The sequence below is a fragment of the Myotis yumanensis genome, unplaced genomic scaffold (assembly GCF_028538775.1).
Source record: "Myotis yumanensis isolate MYYU_CA2020_CCGP unplaced genomic scaffold, mMyoYum1.0.hap1 SCAF_5, whole genome shotgun sequence".
Classification (NCBI taxonomy): Eukaryota; Metazoa; Chordata; class Mammalia; order Chiroptera; family Vespertilionidae; genus Myotis; species Myotis yumanensis.
The window spans coordinates 105,842,773-105,863,965 of NW_027223756.1; the positions used below are offsets into that span (position 1 = coordinate 105,842,773).

General features: G+C 56.7%; 1 protein-coding gene across 1 annotated transcript in view; it reads left to right on the forward strand.

Annotated features, from left to right (window-relative positions):
* SYNPO2 (synaptopodin 2) overlaps nucleotides 1–21,193 on the forward strand; it is a 161,427-nt gene that overhangs the window by 115,466 nt on the left and 24,768 nt on the right. The window contains exons 2-4 of the mRNA XM_070416894.1: nucleotides 1,608–1,759; nucleotides 7,395–8,194; nucleotides 10,861–13,043. Coding sequence (XP_070272995.1) covers nucleotides 1,608–1,759; nucleotides 7,395–8,194; nucleotides 10,861–13,043 — 3,135 coding nt within the window. The remainder of the gene's footprint in view (nucleotides 1–1,607; nucleotides 1,760–7,394; nucleotides 8,195–10,860; nucleotides 13,044–21,193) is intronic.

The following is a 21,193-nucleotide window of genomic DNA, read 5'->3' on the forward strand; positions in this document are numbered from 1 at the left end:
AAGATGGTGGTTAACAGGTGAACATAAAACCAGGACTGACCTGGTACACACTACACTGTGTGTGTATGTGTGTAACATATGTAAGATGGCGGTTTACAGGTGAACATAAAGCCAGGACTGACATGGTACACACTACATTTTGTGTGTGTGTGTGTGTGTGTGTGTGTGTGTGTAACATATGTAAGATGGTGGTTTACAGGTGAACATAAAGCCAGGACTGACATGGTACACACTACATTGTGTGTGTGGTGGAACATGTGAATGGTGGCCTCACAGGTGAATAAAGCCAGGACTGACATAGTACACACTACATTGTGTGTGTGTGCAACATGTGTAAGATATGGTTAATAGGTGAACATAAAGCCAGGACTGACATGGTACACACTACCATTGTGTGTGTGTGTGCATGTGTGTAAGGTGGACTCACAGGTTACAGGTGGATGAAGACAGGGCTGACATGGTACACACTACATTGTGTGTATGTGTGTGTGTGTGTGTGTAACATGTGTAAGGTGGACTCACAGGTTACAGGTGGATGAAGACAGGGCTGACATAGTACACACTACATTGTGTGTGTGTGTGTGTAACATGTGTAAGGTGGTCTCACAGGTTACAGGTGGATAAAGACAGGGCTGACATGGTACACACTACATTGTGTGTGTGTGTGTGTGTAACATGTGTAAGGTGGTCTCACAGGTTACAGGTGGATGAAGACAGGGCTGACATGGTATATACTACATTGTGTGTATGTGTGTGTGTGTGTGTGTGTGTGTAACATGTGTAAGGTGGTCTCACAGGTTACAGGTGGATGAAGACAGGGCTGACATGGTACACACTACATTGTGTGTATGTGTGTGTGTGTGTGTGTGTGTAACATGTGTAAGGTGGTCTCACAGGTTACAGGTGGATGAAGACAGGGCTGACATAGTACACACTACATTGTGTGTGTGTGTGTGTGTGTGTGTGTAACATGTGTAAGGTGGTCTCACAGGTTACAGGTGGATGAAGACAGGGCTGACATGGTACACACTACATTGTGTGTGTGTGTGTGTGTGTGTGTAACATGTGTAAGGTGGTCTCATAGGTTACAGGTGGATAAAGACAGGGCTGACATGGTACACACTACGTTGTGTGTGTGTGTGTAACATGTGTAAGGTGGTCTCACAGGTTACAGGTGGATGAAGACAGGGCTGACATAGTACACACTATGTTGTGTGTGTGTGTGTGTAACATGTGTAAGGTGGTCTCACGGGTTAGCAGGTGGATGAGGCCAGGGCTGACATGGTACACACTACATTGCTACATTGCGTGTGTGTGTGTGTGTGTGTGTGTGTGTGTGTGTAACATGTGTAAGGTGGTCTCACGGGTTAGCAGGTGGATGAGGCCAGGGCTGACATGGTACACACTACATTGCTACATTGCGTGTGCGTGTGTGTGTGTGTGTGTAACATGTGGAAAGTGGTCTCACAGGTTAACAGTGAATGAAGCCAGGGCTGCTTCTCCAGCTTGCAGATCCACGTGCCGGGCCCAGACCGAGCTCTCGGAGGCGGCACATGGTGTGCACACATTGATGATTCTAACCGTGGTCTCCTGTTTGCTCCACTCAGATCCGCAGCCAGAGCAAAGCGTCGGGCTCCGGGCTCTGTGAAGGGGACGAAGTGGTCTCCATCAACGGCAACCCGTGTGCGGACCTCACCTACCCGCAGGTCATCCGGCTCATGGAGAGCGTGGCCGACTCGCTGCACATGCTCGTCAAACGGTAGGAGCCCAGGGGGGAGGGGAGAGGGGGGAGGGGGTCACTCGCCCTGCACGCCCGCTGGGACGGAGACAGCCTCCGACACATAAACGCATAAACGTGGGTGCTCTGCGGAGGTCAGTGAGGCAGACAGGAGGGCCACAGGGTCTGAGAACTGATGGCTTTGACCACTGAATTTTCTGGGTGATTGAAAATCACCTTGGAAAACTTTGTTTCAAGAACTTCGTTGGAAACCTCAGTAGTTCCTTAGACAGCTCAGCATGTTGAACATAATTTAGTCCTTCCAGATCCGGGTCAGGACCACCGGTGTATAATTCACAGATGGATTAAAAACATTTAAATAGCAAACTATTACACTACACGCTAACTTTTTCAAGAAAAAAAAAGCCCAGGAGGAGGAGGAACAACAACAAAAGCCTTAAAGCAGCCAGATTCCTGAGGCCAGAACCTCCATAACACCAATATCCGGGTGGTTAGAATAAAGTTTTTGGACTATCACCGCAGATCTCTTGTTAATTTTATCTCCCCATACCCATCCTCCCCAGTAATTGCTTAAAAACGCAGAAGTAAAGTTTAAACATAGGAACAAAAGAAAACATGGGGGTTCCCGGCCAGTGTGGCTCGGTGGTTGAGCGTCGACACATGCACCCAGAGACCACAGGTTCGATTCCCAGTCAGGGCACATGCCCGGGTTGCAGGCTCGACCCCCAGTGTGGGCCATGCAGGAGGCAGCAAATCAATGTTTCTCTCTCGTCAATGTTTCTCTCTCCCTATCTCTTTAAAAATCAATCCAAATATATTTATTTTATTTTTAAAAATATATTCTATGTCAGAGAGGAAGGGAGGAGGAGGGAGAGATAGAAATATCAATGATGAGAGAATCATTGATTGGCTGCCTCCTGCACGCCCCCTACTGGAGGTCTAGCCAGCAACCCGGGCCTGTGCCCTTGACCAGAATCCAACCCAGGACCCTTCAGTCCACAGACTGACACTCTATCCACTGAGACAAACTGGCTAGAGCAAAATATATATTTTTTCTAAAATATAAAACAATGGGAGCAATCACACACACACACACACACACACACACACACACACACAACAGTAGCATCCACATTTCCATTGTGTGCAAACCACAGCCCAGGCCGCACCAGCTTTGCAGGGAGACTGACATCGCGTTGTGATAACTCCAGACAGGAAAGCCCTGGACACTGGAGGGAGCCTTCCTGGACGATTGATCCCAAAGAGGAAGGGAGAGGGAGAAAGAGAGAGAGAGAGAGAAACATCAACGTTGAAAGAGAATCATGGATCAGCTGCCTCCTGCACACCCCCACACCGGGGATCGAGGCCACAACCCGGGCCTGTGCCCTGACCAGGAATCGAACCATGACCTCCTGGTTCATAGGTTGACGCTCAGCCACTGAGCCACGCCGGCCGGGCTGGTTTTGTTTTTTGTTTGTTTGTTGTTGCTGTTGGGAGTCCTCACCTGAGGATATTTTTTCATTGATTTTTTAAAGAGAGAGTAGAAGGGAAGGAAAGAAGGGAAGAGTGAGAGAGAGAGAGAGGAATATCCATATGAGAGAGGTACATTGATTAGTTGCCTCCCCCACATACCCCAACCAAGGCCGGGGGTCCAACTTGCAACCTAGGTATTTGCCCTTGACCAGGAATCAAACCTGAGACCCTTTGATGCACGGGCTAATGCTCTAACCACTGAGTAACACAGGCCAGGGCTGATTCCACTTCTATACAAACACGACTCACGTGGCCCAAGCCTTGTGAAAATAAAAGAAATCTCACTTTACTCTCAGCATCTCCCACCGAAATGTTTCCCATCGAGCCCAGTGTGCAAGCCCTCAGGCTCCTACTCATGTATAAGCCGCCACGTGCTTTGGCGAGGACCCAGCGGAAGGCTGCGGCGTGCAGTCCGCGTGCCAGGGCCCTGCACAGAGCCCCGCTCTCTGAGCACTTCCATCTTTGTGAAGGTTTGATCACATCCACACGGGGAGATGCCTTCTCTGGTTTGTTCCCTTTTTAGTGCCTCCACTGCCGCAGCGAGGCCAGCTTCCCCGGAACACGTTGTGGCTGGCACTTTCCCTACTAGGTCCTGTCTGGCTGCGCTGCCTCCCTGGGAAAATCCCTGGGTGCTTGAAAGCTGAGTCTCAGACACATATTTACTGTCACACATCATCGGACTGGTTCTCTGCTACTTTCAGTAAATGGGATCATGACTATTATTTTCTCTTAAGTACTTTGACTTTACCAAATAAGTAATTGATGATATTGAAAACGGAATATCAAATTAATACCCACCAAAAGGCAGTCATCATGTCATCATCCTCATCACCAACACCACCACCACCACCACCACCACCATCACCATCACCACCACCATCACCATCACCATCACCACCACCACCACCATCACCATCACCACCACCATCACCATCACCACCACCACCACCACCACCACCACCATCACCACCACCACCACCACCACCACCACCACCATCACCATCACCACCACCACCACCATCACCACCACCACCACCACCACCACCACCATCACCACCACCACCACCACCACCACCATCACCATCACCACCACCACCACCACCATGACCATCACCGCCACCATCATCACCACCACCACCACCATCACCATCACCACCACCACCACCACCACCACCACCATCACCATCACCACCACCACCACCACCATGACCATCACCGCCACCATCATCACCACCACCATCACCACCACCACCATCACCAACATCACCATCACAATCACCACCACCATCACCACCACCACCATTACTACTACCACCACCACCACCACCACCACCATCACCAACATCACCATCACAATCACCACCACCACCACCACCACCACCATCACCACCATCACCACCACCACCACCACCACCACCATCACCAACATCACCATCACAATCACCACCACCATCACCACCACCACCATTACTACTACCACCACCACCACCACCACCACCATCACCAACATCACCATCACAATCACCACCACCACCACCACCACCACCATCACCACCATCACCACCACCACCACCATCCCCATCACCAACACCATCACCATCACCATCACCATCACCATCACCATCACCATCACCATCACCACTCTGGTATTTTCATTCCTGGAATGAAAATATTCTCCCATTCACATAACTGTCCTCTATCACTAAAAGGCAACTGGTTTACTTTTCCTGGACAATTGCCCAGAGATAGCTGGGTCAGGCAGTCCTAAAACACTTCTTCATCATTAAGCCTCTATTATCTTAAATTTCATTAAAATAAGATGTTTTTCTAAATTATATAATTATGTGTTGGGGAGCAGGAAATTTTACTCTAGGTTCTTCTGGCTGGCCTAAGAATTAAATCGATGTAAGACAGATTAGCAGGAGCAAATAGCCAAATGTAATTATGTTTGGATGTCCAGGGTTCATTAAGACCAGTGGTCCCAAGGCAGGCTGGGCGTGCGAGCCCCCAGAGCTAAGGGGATGGGGAAGTGGTCTGGGACTTCAAAGGGGAGGAAGGAGCAAATGTTTGGTAAACAAATGTTCGCTGGGCCTCAAAGTGAGGCGTCTGATGGCCAGGCTCCTCCAGCCCCCCCCACCTTCCCCCGACCCCAGCCCCTGTTCTCTGTAGACCTCCAGTGAGAGCCCTGTTCTGGGACCAGGTATCGATTCTGCCTCAGTTCTTCCAGGCAGTTCGCAGGGAGGTCAAAGGTCCTGCTGAGACTTTAGTTCCTTCAAAATAAAGTCGTGCCCTGGCCGAGAGCTGGGAGTGTCCCACTTTGCTTCCCACCCGCGACCCACACACCGTGGACTCGGGTGCCAAACCAGACATGAGCATCTTCAGGTAGAAGGGTTAGCCTCCCAGGCTTTCATGACTGCAGTCATGTGTGTCCCTGTCACGCTGGCCACCAGGGCATGTTAACACCTATCTGAGCATTTGCCTGCGTGACAGTCTGAGGCTGGAGTGAAGTCAGGCTCTCGTCTCAGCCTCCTGAGTGATGGCTAACAGAACACGGCGTGATCTAATCCGGTTCCCTCCCAAGCCTTCCTCCGCTAAACCCTCTGACCGCCGGTCCCTCACGTTCAGTGGCACAGAGTGTGGCATCATTTCCTACACGGAGGGGGGGCGGGGGGATCTGAGGAGCTGTCGGCTGTATTACGGTTTTTTCCTGTATTTACCAGGAAGCTTCACAGGGTACGTGCTTAGAGAAAGCTGCGTTTCCTTTGACAGTTTTTGTTTAGTTTAGTTTTGTGGTTGCTCAGTGCAGTCAAAAGCGAAGTTGGGAGTCATTATAATCTCATACAGTCTGAACTTGTATGGCCACGTCAATCCTCAGGTAGATTCCCTTCCGCTGGTCAGAGCGCATTGGGAGGGAGGAAGAGGGTGCAGAGGACCCTGCTGCTTCTTAAAAAAAAAAAAAACCAAGGAAACCCTTAGAAATGTGAGAAGTGGGGCATTTCCTCCAGCTGTTCTGTGAATGGGGATTCTCTTCTAAAAGCCCTTAGAATTTACATCAGAGCTCCAGCAAGAAGTTGTTTAACCCTTAAATGGGCATTGCTTCTTGCAAACCCAAATTTGCAAAACCAGCTGGGAATGTCCAGGCCAGAATCAAAGGACTGTGGCGAGGGACCTGCCCCGCCCCCCTCCCCCACCCCCACCTCCAACAGGAGCACGGGACTGACACAGAGGCCCTCTAAGGGAATGGCTCCGAGAGGCAGGTTCAGGGGAGGAGGGAGCGGCTGGGGTATTTATACTCCATGACGCAATCGCCCAGGGCAGCTCGCAAAGGATTTCTCTGAAAGCAAGAGGGCTGGGCTGGGGCCCATGGGTGGCAGACCGCAACCCCCCCCAGCCCTCCAACCCCCAGCTCGGCGTGCGTTTCGTTCCCTTCAAGAAAGCAGAGCCGCTGAGAGGGTCCCGGCCTCACCTGTGTGATCACATCGCCCAGCGCCGCTGGGTGTGTCTAGAGACAGACCCAGCCTTGGTCAGTGAGACACTGACGTGCTTTCTCATAAAGCAACAAACACTGTGTTTTGAAAACAACCAAATAAGCACGGCTGAGGAGCATCCACGTGGCTATCACCTGTCTTTAAATAAAACACAAAAAAAGCTGAATGTAGGATGGATTTAGGTTGTATCATACCTTGTGAGCCCTTGTGCTTGGCTAAAGCAGTGGTTCCCAACCTCCCTCATGCCGTGACCCTTTAATACAGTTCCTCATGTTGTGGTGACCCCCAATTTCATTGTTACAAATTGAACATAATTAAAGCATAGTGATTAATCACAAAAACAATATGTAATTATGTATGTGTTTTCTGATGGTCTTAGGCGACCCCTGTGAAAGGGTCGTTCGACCCCCAAAGGGGTTGCGACCCACAGGTTGAGAACCGCTGCCTTAAAGGCAACGTTATTCGGAAAATGGTTAAATAATCACACACGCAAGTTGCCAGTTTCTGTTTTCACACGCGCTGCTGCTGGCACGCGGGAGAGCCTGGGCATCAGCCATCATGAGGGGTCGGGGGGCGCCCTGGGGGGGTGGGCACCCGCCTAACTGTCGGGAACTGTCCGGCTTTTCTGTGCGCAGACCTTCCGGCAGAATAAGGGAGACTTTGGCCTCTGAAACGGAAAGCCAGACCCCTGAGCATCTCCCCGCCGAGGGCTGCGTGGAAAGCACCACCCTGCAGATCCGCCCGGCCACGCACAGCCAGGACCCCGAGCCCCACCTCGACTCCCACCAGAGTGGCACCCCCCTGGCTGAGAACTCGGAAAGTGGTCCCGCTTTTTCTGGGAGCAAAATAGAAGAAACGGGCCTGAGTTACGCCGAGGCGCCCCCCACGCCTGGGCCCCCGAGAGGACGCTTGGCAGAGGAGGGGGTCTTGCTGGAGAGGAAGGCAGCCGTGGGCTGGCCCGGCCCCGTGGTTGAGCTACAGCTGTCCCTGCCTCAGGACACGGGCACGGGCCCCGGGGGCCCCGCCCTGGCCCTCCTGGGAGCTGCCACACCTCAGGGCCCTGACCCCGACCCCCACGCTGTGCACACAGACTCAGCCCCCACGAGTGAGAGGGGGGAGGCCTCGCTGAGGTCCAGCAAGGTCATCCAGATCCGCAGGGGCCAGGAGCTGAGAGTGGTCCAGGGGGCGGCCGCCGGGGCCGCGGGGCTGCCGCGCGTGGAAGTGATCCTGGACTGCGCTGCCGGGCAGCTGGCGGGAGGGTGCGGGCTGCGGGCGGGGGCGGGGCGAGTGGACTCCCCGCTGGAAGGAGGGCAGACAGAAGCGCCTCCTTCCCTGGTGGCCTTTGCCGTCTCCTCAGAAGGCACGGAGCAGGGGGACGATCCGCGGGAGGAACGGGATCACAGCAGACCACACAAGCACAGAGCGCGCCACGCACGTGAGTCCTGCGGGGGCCGGCGGGGCTGGGGGCTGGGGGCCGGGGCTGGGGGCTGGGGGCCAGGGATCTTGCTGCTGCTCAACTGCCTGGATGGCTTTTTCTTTTATAGATTTTTTCTTCTGCCTTTCACTGAGACACAATTAAAAAATTATTAATGCACCAAAACACCCGACCCCCCCCCCCCCCCGACCCCAAATGAAACTGCAGACAGTGCCAGTGTCTGAATTGGAAGCAGCCAGTTTGAACTTGGGAGTCGAGTTCCCTGCTTTTCAAGCACATTTCGCCCCAGGGGCACGGGAACGGTGAAAGACCAGCACCCTGTTAGCATTGCTTCTCGGGGCCGGCTCAGAATGCTGCCCTGGTCCACGCTCACCCGGCACACGCGAGCAGTGGACGTGGCGTGGACTCTGAGTTTAACTGTCGGGAGCGGTGGAGCCTGCTGCTCAGAGGCGTCTGTGGAACTCAGGCTGCACCGCTGATGCGAAAAGCAGATCCTGCTTCTGAGACGAACCGCCCTGCAGCCTGATGATGCCTGCAGAAGTGGGCTGACGGACAGGGACATGTGGCGGCCCGCAGTTACACGATCCGCCCGCCGCCGGCCCTCACCGGCCGCAGGGCGTCCCACTGCCTCTGCACGCCCAGGCCAGCCCCGGGGCCACGTGGAGCCTTTAAATGCCCTCACACAGGACACGGGTTTAAATGCCAGGCTCCCACTGCCCCCGGGTTTCCTTGCACCCCGGGGAGTGGTTAGAGGAAGCAGAGTGAGGACGAGCGTGGCCGCTGGGTTTTATGACTTTTGTTCTTTTCCTTCCTTTTTGCCACACATTTTTGGAGCGTCATTGGAGGAGGTGAGGGCTGAGGGGAAAGGCACTGGTGTCTGAATGATCTATGACAGTAATGAACTTGGTTAGTCCAAACAGTAGATTAAGTCTTCTGGCCTGTTGTCATTCCTGTCAAGGTGTATTTTTAGCAAAACCATTTGTAGCTTCCTTGGCAAGGGCTGTCAATCATTGCGTAGCCCTGCAGCGTCTGTAGGCACGGTCACATTTATAGATTTTCAACAAGTGCATGCAGGCGGATTCACATACTTGACGTGTTGGCAGGGGTGTTAGCGACAAGTGTGCAACTGTGACTGTCAGTTTCATAGTGAGTTGTATAACACAGTCAAGAGAAAACTACATTTAGGAATGACCACACACTTTATTTCCTCTAAATAAAACATTATTGCCGGCGGCTACCTGTAACTTTGTTATAAAACTTCTTACTCTGATTCTTTGTTTTTAAATTAACCGTTAAGCCTGATTTTTTTTTAGTACAAAAAGAGCTAATTTTCAATCATAAAATACTAAACATTTTTTTTTCCTGAAATTTCCATTGAACTATTCTGAGGAGTTCAAAACGTATTTTGTGAATCATGATCATTTTCATTGAATGCATGCGTATGATTAATTGTTGCTATAAATTAATTTGTCACCAATTCCTTCCATAATGATAAAATTTTAAATTAGAATTTTAAAACTGTCAAGCTCTCCTTTTAAATGATTTAATTTTTTATCAGCTCTTACCCACAGGTGAAAGGGTCACTAATCACATAATTTTTAAATTTCCCCAAGATTTACACTCACTCTTGTACCCCAGCACAATGGATTTTTGCAACCAAAGTCATATTTGAATTATCTAGACAACTTTGTAGCTAACGTTTCTTACATTCACAGCAGCCTAATGTTTGAATTATTATGGATCATGATTCAGTCCTTTCAAGTATTCACATAGCTTTCTGAGTTCATGCTAATTCAGTCTCCAGGAATGGAAAGACTTTGGAGGGGAAGTCAGAGGCAAGAAAGAAAGAAAAGAAGAAGAAAACTTGAATATTTAAAGTCATTACATTAATTAAGCTAAATAACATTTTTGCCCCCCCTCCCCCACCCCGGATTTTTTAAAACATGCTTGGCAATGGTTTTATGTTGACATTTTATTTTTGAAACATGGAAGCACGGGGTACGCCCCAACGTGCGTTTCAGAGCATATTGCCCTCAAGTGATCTCCTTTCTAGTTTCGCTGGACACCACTGACCGCTACAGCGTAGGGGCCGCCCAGAAACAAACGACGAGGCCTACATTCTGATGGGCAGACACACACGGTCTTCGCACGGGCAACACACTCGCATGCACAGAGTTCCACGTGGCACTGTAGAAGTTCAGACTTTAAAATATATATTTGTATTGATTTCAGAGAGGAAGGGAGAGGGGGAGAGAGACAGAGAAACATCAATGATGAGAGAGAATCATGGATCGGCTGCCTCCAGCAGGCCCCCTACTGGGGATGGAGCCAGCAACCTGGGCATGAGCCGTGCCAGGGAATCGAACCCAGGACCTCCTGGCTCATAGTGACACTCGACCACTGAGCCAGGCCGGTGGGGCCTAAAGCGCAGCCTTTTAAGGAAAGGAGGGGGAGGAGGAGGAGGAGGAGGAGGAGGAGGAGGAGGAGGAGGAGGGGGGGGAGGAGGAGGGGGAGGAGGGGGAGGAGGAGGAGGAGGAGGAGGAGGAGTGGGTGGGGTGGCTTCCGCGTGGAGCCCAGCGCAGGCAGGGTCCCCTCTGTTTCCCGGGTGCATGTGGGGGTGGCTGGGAGCCTGGCCGCCCCTCAACCTGCTCTCCCCCCCCCCCCAGGGCTGCGGAGGAGCGAGAGCCTGTCGGAGAAGCAGGTGAAGGAGGCCAAGTCCCGATGCCGCAGCATCGCGCAGCTGCTGACGGCCGCGCCCAGCCCGCACTCGCGCGGGGTGCAGATGTTTAAGAAGCGGCGGCGGCGCGCGCGCAGGTTCACGCTGGTCAGCTACGGCACCGGGGAGCTGCGGCGGCCGGGGGGCGCGGGGGACCCCGAGGACGACGGCTGGGACAGCCCCTGCGAGGCCGCGCTGCTGGGCGCCAGCGAGTCCGACGCCGACGAGGAGCTGCCGTCCGACCCCGACGACAGCGCGCAGGTCGTGGCCTTCGACTGGGACTCGGGGCTCGGGGACTTTGAGAAGCGGCTGAGCGCGGGGGACAAGATGGAGATGCTCCCCGACACGTCGGGCAAGGGGGCGCTCATGTTCGCCCGGAGGCGGGAGCGGATGGAGCAGATCTCGGCGCAGCAGGAGGAGGGCGGGGCGCGCGCGGGGGCGCCGGCGGGGGCGCACGACGGCCCGAGCGCGGGGACCTCCTACCGGCGCGCGGAGGAGGCGACCGTGAGCGCCCAGAGCTCCGTGCACAGGAGCTACGTCGAGGTGAGCCAGGGCCCCGGCCTCGCGCCCCAGCACAACGGCTTCGGGGCGGCGCCCGGCCCGGCGGAGGCCCCGCGGACGGCGCCCATGAACAGGACGGCCCGGCCCTTCCCGGGGGCGCCCGGGGCCCAGCCTGCGGCCCCCTTCTCCCCGCCCCGAAGCGTGGCGAGCCCCACGGCTGACTTCCCCGCGCCGCCGCCCTACTCCGCGGTCACCCCGCCCCCGGGGGGCCCGGCCCGCGCGGCCACCAGCCCCCCGGCCGGCCCCGCGCAGCCCCCGCCGTGGCCGCAGCCCGCGCCCTGGCACCCGGAGCGCATCGCGTCCCGCGACGAGCGCATCGCCGTGCCCGCCAAGAGGACGGGCATCCTGCAGGAGGCCAAGCGCAGGAGCACCGCCAAGCCCATGTTCACGTTCAAGGAGCCCAAGGTGAGCCCGAACCCCGAGCTCCTGTCGCTCCTCCAAAGCGCAGAGGGCAAGCGCGGCGCGGGGGCCGACTCGGGGCCCGAGGAAGACTACCTGAGCCTCGGGGCGGAGGCCTGCAACTTCATGCACGGCGCCGCCGCCAAGCAGAAGACGCCCCCGCCCGTGGCCCCGAAGCCCGCAGTCAAGGCCTCCTCCTCCTCCCAGCCCGCGATGCCCGTGTCTCCCGTGTCTCCAGTCTGGTCTCCAGGCGTGGGTCCAGCCCCGCAGCCGGCCTTCCCCAGGCCCCCGCCTTTGCAGGGCTCCGTGGAGTCATCCATCAAAATAGCGCAGCCGTCTTACCCTCCGGCCAGGCCCGCCAGTGCCCTCAACCTGGCCGGTCCCTTCAGAGGCCCGCAGGCGGCGGTGGCCAGCGTGAACCACACCGCCAAGCCAGCGGCCCCCACCCCGGCCGGGAGCGCCTCGCACGTGGGCGCCGCGGGCCCGCCCAGCGAGCTCCCCGCGATGCAGGGGAAAGGGGCCCAGCTCTTCGCCAAAAGGCAGTCGAGGATGGAGAAGTACGTGGTGGACTCGGACACCGTGCAGGCCCACGCCGCTCGCGCCCAGTCCCCCACGCCCTCGCTCCCGGCCGGTTGGAAGTACTCCTCCAACGTGCGAGCGCCGCCCCCGGTGGCCTACAACCCCATCCACTCGCCCTCCTACCCGCTGGCGGCTGTCAAGTCCCAGCCTTCGGCCCCGCAGGCCTCCAAAACCAGCAAGAAGAAGGGCAAGAAGCCGCTCAACGCTCTGGATGTCATGAAGCACCAGCCCTACCAGCTCAATGCATCCCTGTTCACTTTCCAACCCCCAGATGCCAAGGCAGGCCTCCCCCAGAGGTCACCCGCCAAGGTCAACGCCGGGCCGGCCCCCAGGCAGGCCCTCCCGCCCCGGGCCATCAATGCCAGCTCGCCCACTAATGCCAGCTCGCCCACCAACGCACAGGCCGCGTCCGTGTACTCGCTGCCGGCCTACAGCCCCCAGCCGGCCTTCTTCCCCGAGGCCGCCTCCCCGGTCAGCGCATCCCCGGTGCCCACGGGCGTCCCCGTCTCTCCAAAGCAAGAGGTGGCCTCCCCGGCGTATCTGGTGGCACCGAGGCCCAAGTTCTCGGCCAAGAAGAGTGGCGTCGCAGCGCAGGTGTGGAAACCCTCGATCGTGGAAGGGTAATCTGTGGCGGACGCCCGGTGTCCTCTTTGCTTGAAGCGATGGTTTGCAGTGTTACTTGCGTCCCCGGAATGCTTAGCGAGTCCTCCACTTACTTAATTTCAGACGCCGCCTCCCACTGTGGGTCCAAGGAGCACCATAGGGTCAATGAGTCCAACGCCCAACTCGGATGGACTGCAGCCAGTTCGATCCTGTTTGCGCACTTAAATCCGGGGCACCCCCCATAGCCACGTGCCGCGATATTAAGCAAGCAGGTCCTTAGGGTGCGTGTGTTAGCTGAGACAGGCAGTGGTCAGTGGCCAGCGTGATCACCCCCCTGCGCCCAGCCCTGCTCCCGGGCGAAGGGCTCGAGTCACCAGCACACGGCACACGCCGACGGCGGTTTCCTTTTGAAGTAGCGTTTTATCTCTGTTACTAGTGTTTAGGGGTAAGGAATGTACCGAGGGCAGGATCAGCTCCGGTCCCCACCTGGGCGAACTGCGGAGAAGTCCTGGGACTGTTGGCAGGTGCAGGGTTGGTTAAGGGTGAGGGAGAGGGCCCTGGTCACTGTTGAGCAGGGAGGTGTATTCGCTTCCTTGCCAGGTGTCGGACACATGGAGACGGGATGGGGGAGGGGGTGGCGGAGAGTGATCACCGCCCTTCGCCAGCGGTTCCCACCGTCCCCATCACTCGGGAGACTAAGCGAGCACACCCCCGGGGTTTGCCGGGGTGGAGGCAGGCCGTGGAGGAAGGTAGGCAGATGGGCGGGCCTCGGAGGCAGGTCCACGTGACAGGTGTCTTCCAGAGACCACGTGACTGGAGAGAGAGGGTGCTGGTGGCGCAGCAGGCCTGGTGTGTGGAGGCCAGAGGGTGAGTGCACCCCGAGATGAGCACCATTTCCCAGTGACCGCACCGCCTTCTTTTTCCTGTGTTTCTTTGGCTTTTTTGACAACTGCTCCTCCTCCCACTGTGCCTTGCGGCTCTAATCTCGCACCTTCACGTTATGATTTTCCTCTGACGGACCAGGAGGATTCCGACAAGGTTACCTTGCGGGTAGGGATTGCTCACACCCTGCCCTCGCCCAGCTGGCCGCGGAGTCGGCCATGTGACTGACAGGAACCTGAAGACCTTGCTCATGGCTATTTTAAGTCCGAGGCTGAGCAACGTTGGAAAGTATTCAGCGTGAATTCGGGGAGATCACAGAGCACTTTTGGCGGCTCCGGGGGGAACATCACCCCACACGGGGGGAGCCGCGGTAGAGACGCTCGGGAAGACGTGTCTGGGTGCAGGGACGAGGCCCCACTGTGACCCTCGAGGACGTCTGCGCGCCTTTGCTCTGCTGTCACCGCCGCCCGCTCTCTTTCCCACCATCCTATTAAAATGTTACTTTCTTCTTCACCTGCTCAATGTACGTTTTTCAACATCTTCCCTCTCCGAGCTGCTCTGACCTGTGCTATTTCTCGGACATTTCTCTGATAATGCTCCCCAAACATCTGCATTTCCTTTATTTCTTATTGATTTCAGAGAGGGAGGGAGAGGGAAACGTCAGTGATGAGAGAGAATCATGGATCGGCTGCCTCCTGCACGCCCCCTACTGGGGATCCAGCCCACAACCTGGTTCACAGGCGGATGCCCAACCCCTGAGCCACTGCTCTTCCCTTTTGCGAGCGTGTCCATTTCCCCGTAAAACTGCAAGCCTCGGGTGTTTCTGAGACACACCTCCAGAGGAGACCTACGTCAGCTGCGAACAGTAGCCCTTCTCCTGCCTTCTCTCTGGAACATCTCCCAGGCCTTTGGGGGGCAGTGTACGCAGAGGCTACAAACACAGGTACAGCTCGGGCTCTCGCGTGCCCTTTTGGGAAACCGGTGAGAAGAGGAATGCAGGATGAAGGAAGATGGGATCTGCCCTTTACGAACGCTGCCGTCTGTGTTTCCTCTTCCCGCACAGGAAGTCTGGTGAACGCTGTGCATTTTGCATTCTTTCCTAATAGAACAACCAAAAAAGGCTGCTTAGGGCCGAGCCGGCGAGGAGATGGTTTTAGCCCTCGCATTCCTCACATAGCGTGCAGAGAACGGCGTGAGTCAGCGGGAGGATCATGGGCCACCAGGCAGGCAACTGGAGATCCTCCTTCAAGAGTAGCCGGTGTCTGAAGTCCTCCCCAGGTGCCCAGGCGCCTGCGGTTTGCAGGCAGGAGAAGTGCCCTCGGCCCACTTCCTGTTCGACAGGTGGTGACCTCAGCAGAGCCCTTTTTGGGGTCCATGACTAACGCCACACGAGCCTGACTGGGACTGTCATGGCTCCCAAAAAGCTTCTGAGGCACGTGCCAGGCAGGTGGGCAGGGCAGCCCAGCTCCCCCTGGCCCTGGGCATCATGCCATCTGGGTGGCACCTGTCCCACCCGGGGAAGAGGCCCACCCCTGCCCTGCAGGTGGGCAGTCGAGCCAGAGGCCGAGCCTGCTCCCTGGCACCAGAGAGGCACCCTCTGCCTTTCCCTCCCGACTAGGCCCTGGGAGCCTGCCTGTGGGGTAAGTGGCCGGGGAGCAGTGGCCAGGGAGCCAGCAGGGCAAGGGGAGACCGAGGGCGCAGGGACTCAGCTTCCCTCCCCAGCACCCTCTGCCGCTGGGTGGTGGTGGCTGGTGGTGGCGGCAGGTGTGGGCTGTGCTGGCCGGTTGTGGCATTGGAGGAGGCAGTTTGTGTTAGTTTTGGCACCTTGCCTCTCTCCTTTGGCTCCTTTTAGGAGAGTGTAGGCGCGGCTCCTGCGAGTCAGCTTTTCACCGTCAGCACCACAGCGCCCGTGACCGATGGGGTGCCTGTGATGTGAGGTGCCTGTGTGCCCACCCCCAGGAACGCACGCGCAGTTACAGGCCCTGCAGTGTCAGCGAGAGGTGGCCACAGCGCTGAATCCCGCAGGACCCTATGTGAACCCCTCTTCGTGGGTTCCCACACCGCCTCAAGCCTCCCTTTCATCCGCCACGCTCGAACCCCGGGTGTCCTGGTCTTATGGGAGGAGGGGGGCAGGTTAGCACAGAGCTGGGGAGACGGGAGCTGAGGACTGCCATTCTGATCTTAGCACAGTAATGATTTTATTTCTGATATTTCAGTAACAAGCATGTTTTTGTTCTGAGAGAGGGAAGAACGCACCGTATCTGCACTGTGACCGTTCACTGATGGGATAGTCCGCACACTTTTAGGAATATGTTTAATCACTCACATCTGGGCTGTCCTCCCAGAGCACGTGCAAGTCTGTACTTTAAAATATATCCAGCCTGATCGTTCTCAGTAGCGTCTCCCTCATTTAACCGTCACAAGACGCCCTCACTGTGCCCGTAGGAAGAGTGGCCTGCGTGACAAGTGGCGTGAACGTGAGCCAGGCTCCGTCACGCCTGGAGCGTGGGGCCCCTGCAGGGGCGGTGAGCTCCACGGACAGTGTCTGCTCCCGCAGCCTCAGGTCTAGCTGCTCGCAAGTCACGTCTGAGATGTCAGAACCAGGGGTTCACACTGAAGGGGGGACCTTGTCCTGGCTGGGTTCTCGGTGGGAATCCTTGGCGGTCGCTCTGCTGTGACCAGCGTCCCGATCCCTGACTCTGGAACTGTCAGTGACGCCTCTGAGCACACGAGGCCCACGGCCATTGTCTCCAAGTGGCCTCTTCCCTGCAGAGGGCCGAGCAGGTTCCGACCTCAGGCACCTGCCCGCACGGCTGGGACCCCGGGCTGGGACCCTGGGACGGGCGGGCAGGGCCCAGGTGACCGCCACCAAGAACGATTGTTTTCTGAAAAGCTAAGTGCTCACGCCGCTCCCAGAGGGGAGCCCTGGGCTGCGAGGCTGTTCCCTGAAGTCAGGGCTATTGAGTTTGTGTTGAAAGTTGTTAAGAGTTCATGAGAAACACAGGCGCATTCTGAGACCCCAACTCTATTCCCAGAGACCCTGACCCTGCGGGTCCCCTGGCTGCCCCTTAGCGTGGACTCTGGGGACGCAGACCCAGCCGCTCCAGAGCCGCGGAGCCAGCAGCCGGCGTTCTGGGAAGTTCTCTGACTTCCCACCAGAGCTGGCCGAGGGCCAGCGCCCGCCCGGAGATTCCCACGGGGCCGGACACCAGGCGGAGCTGCCGAGAGCGGCCCATCTCTGTTCCCCTTTCTGATTGACTTGTTGAAATGAAGTGTGAAACCCGGGGCTGTCCTATGGGGCGTGGGGAACAACAGAGCCAGTGTCCGGGGAGCCCGTAGCAGAACCCCCTCTCCTCGCTGTCATCAGGGACAGTTTCTTCAATTTTCAAAAAGTCACGCCTCCACGGTTTGCACATTTGTACACTAAGTTCCCGTTCGGCACTTGGAAATCACAGAACTTACTGCTCAGAGGCCTCCAGATGCAGAGCAGTTTAATTAAACATTTAATACCACAGCCTGCCTGGCCTGTCTCGACTCCTGGCTCCAAGGCTGCCCGGCTGGCGAGGTGGGTCTCAGGGTTAAGGAGAGCCGGCGAGGCTCCCCGGGCTCCTGTCATTTAAATGACTTTCTGTTTTGACACATAGGATTTCTTAGCTTTTTTCCTTTACTTTCTTGGTTCTCAATGTTGGCCGTGTTCTTGGCGTGTTGACCTAAAGCACGTGCTTTATGACGTGAGGTACACACTCAGGGTCCCCAATGAAATCAACCCCCAGGACCCACGGCCCAGCCTCCCCCTCTCCAACCCCCCAACCCCCCCCCCCCCCCCCCCGCTGCTGGTGAGAGCAAAGTTCAAGGTCACGAGGACCTTTGAAGGCACCATGGAGACACCTGCTCCCCCGGCACTGCTGGGGGCCTCTCAGGAGTTGTTGATGGTTTGTTTTTGAAAAAACAAAACAAAACAAAACAAACAAAAAAACCCAACAACAAAGGATCAAAATTGGTTCTGAGTTGAAAAGGCATCCAGTCTAGGGAGAAGGGAGAAGGGAGAAGGCCAATAGTGAGCAGCACAGTGCTCTGTTTTGGTGCTTCTTCGGGGGGCACTGCAGGAGTCCGGGGCCCTTGGTGTCTTTGCCTGGTGGCCCCGGCAGCACTGAGGTCTAAGCCAGGGGGGTGCGGGGGGGACCCCCAGCATCACCTATGCTGCCCACAGCACAGAGTGCAACACTTACCGAAGTTGTGTGGATGGCAGCACTCCCCGAGCACAGACTGCGGGCCCGGGACTATGCGAGGACCTCCCGTAGATTCTCTCTTTGTATTGACGGATAATGGACGTAGCAGAGCTCAGGGGTACAGCACAGTGATTCGATGCTGTACACCAGGCATCCTCAAACTACGGCCCGCGGGCCACATGCAGCCCGCCGAAAACATTTATCCGGCCCGCCGGGTGTTTTTGGCGCAGCTGCCTGTCCTGCTTAGCAGCCGACTCGTCCCGGGCCCGCAGTGCGCATGTGTGGAATGTCTGAGGGACAGTGAACTGGCCCCCTGTTTAAAAAGTTTGAGGACCCCTGCTGTACACATTGTGAAACAATCGCACTTTCAGTGTGACCCCATGAGGCCCCCCCCCACGGTCACCCCACATAGCTACAGGGTTTTTCCTGTGATGAGAATGGTTAGCATCTACTCTTAGCAACTTTCAAACACACGATGCAGAAAAAAAAAAAAGAGAAAGAGAGAGAAACAAATAACGATGCGCAGCATAATCAGCCGCGGTCACAGGACTTCCTTCTGTGATCGCTGAGGTCGGCACCTTGGGCCCCTCCACCCAGCCCCCCACCCCCACCCCAGTCACCCCCTCCGGCCACCTGCGTGGATGCTGCTTGAATGAGCCGTCCTCCAGGACAGGTACCACACTATCCCCGCTTTTAGATCTCCGGGTTCTTAGGCACAGAGAGGCTGACGAACCCGCCCGGGACCTCACAGAGCTTAGCAGTGGTTCCCGCGCTCTCCACCGGCTCCCTTCCGGGTTCACCGCTCCTGGGAGACACTGACTAAACGCCCTGGAGTTGGGTGCCCAGGTGAGAGACACTCGTGATTGGTGGAGAAGGCGCGTGGGAGCAGTAACAGCCTCCCTTTAGGGGACCTGCCCATTGGAGGCCACGGGGGAGGGGACCTGCCCATTGGAGGCCACAGGGGAGGGGACCTGCCCATTGAAGGCCACAGGGGAGGGGAACCTGCCCATCGGAGGCCACGGGGGAGGGGACCTGCCCATTGGAGGCCACAGGGGAGGGGACCTGCCCATCGGAGGCCACAGGGGAGGGGACCTGCCCATCGGAGGCCACGGGGGAGGGGATCTGCCCATTGGAGGCCACAGGGGAGGGGACCTGCCCATTGGAGGCCACAGGGGAGGGGACCTGCCCATCGGAGGCACAGGGGAGGGAACTTGCCCATTGGAGGCCACAGGGGAGGGAATCTGCCCATTGGAGGCCACGGGGGAGGGGACCTGCCCATCAGAGGCCACGGGGGAGGGGACCTGCCCATTGGAGGCCACAGGGGAGGGGACCTGCCCATTGGAGGCCACAGGGGAGGGGACCTGCCCATTAGTGACCACAAGCGCACCTGTCTGAGAAATGCCGGTCACGTAGACCGTCTACATCAAAGGGAGACACTGACTAAACGCCCTGGAGTTGGGTGCCCCAGGTGAGAGACACTCGGAAAGGGGGGGGGGGGTAGCTCCGTCAGGGATAGGGACGCCTGACATGGTGTGGTCACTGCTTAGGGACACCGCACGCGCCTGCTGGAGCCTCACACGCCGGCAGCTGCCTGCACGGTGTGGCACACCAGGCGGTCTAGGGAGAAAGCCCTCATGTCCAGTAACAATAACGTGAGAAGTGCCCCCCGCCCCCCCGCCGCCATTTTTAAGTTAAAACAGAAGTGGCTTGATTAGGGGAAGCCCAAGGCAAACATTTCGTAAAGGAAACCCCGTGGGCTGAGGTGACAGCTCCCGGAAAGGCTCCTGGAGTGCCGAGAGGCAAACCGCCGAGCAGAGGCCAGGCCGCCTCTCCGGCCTCGTCCCCTGACAGGAAGGGGGGACAGTGACAGGCGTCGCTCTGGAGTCATGAGGACGCAGTGAATGTGTGCGCTGTGTTCAGGGGGCGCCTGGCCCACAGGGAGCCTTCCCCATGTCCGCCGTGGGGGGTTGCTATAAAGGGCACGAGATAGACAACAGCTGCGGCTCCACACTCCCAGGAGCAGCAGAGACACAACAGCGAGATGAGCTCTGTAGTCTCTGCTGCTGGGAGCCCAGGTGGAGGGCCCAAAAACTAAACTGGAGAAGTGAGCTGTGTTAATGGTGCAGTGTGAGTGTTAATGGAGCAGTGTGTGTGCTAATGGAGCAGTGTGAGTGCTGATGGAGCAGTGTGTGTGCTAATGGAGCAGTGTGAGTGCTGATGGAGCAGTGTGTGTGCTGATGGAGCAGTGTGAGTGCTGATGGAGCAGTGTGTGTGCTAACCGAGCAGTGTGTGTGCTAATGGAGCAGTGTGGGCGCTAATGGAGCAGTGTGTGTGCTGATGGAGCAGTATGTGTGCTGATGCAACAGTGTGAGCGCTAATGGAGCAGTGTGTGTGCTGATGGAGCAGTGTGTGTGCTGATGTAGCAGTGTGAGCGCTAATGGAGCAGTGTGGGCGCTAATGGAGCAGTGTGTGTGCTGATGGAGCAGTGTGTGTGCTGATGGAGCAGTGTGAGCGCTAATGGAGCAGTGTGGGCGCTAATGGAGCAGTGTGTGTGCTGATGGAGCAGTGTGTGTGCTGATGGAGCAGTGTGTGTGCTGATGGAGCAGTGTGAGCGCTAATGGAGCAGTGTGTGTGCTGATGCAGCAATGTGGGCGCTAATGGAGCAGTGTGTGTGCTGATGGAGCAGTGTGTGTGCTGATGGAACAGTGTGTGTGCTGATGGAGCAGTGTGGGCGCTAATGGAGCAGTGTGGGCGCTGATGGAGCAGTGTGTGTGCTGATGGAGCAGTGTGTGTGCTGATGGAGCAGTGTGTGTGCTGATGGAGCAGTGTGTGTGCTGATGGAGCAGTGTGTGTGCTAACCGAGCAGTGTGTGTGCTAATGGAGCAGTGTGAGTGCTAATGGAGCAGTGTGTGTGCTGATGCAGCAGTGTGAGCGCTAATGGAGCAGTGTGGGCGCTAATGGAGCAGTGTGTGTGCTGATGGAGCAGTGTGTGTGCTGATGGAGCAGTGTGTGTGCTGATGGAGCAGTGTG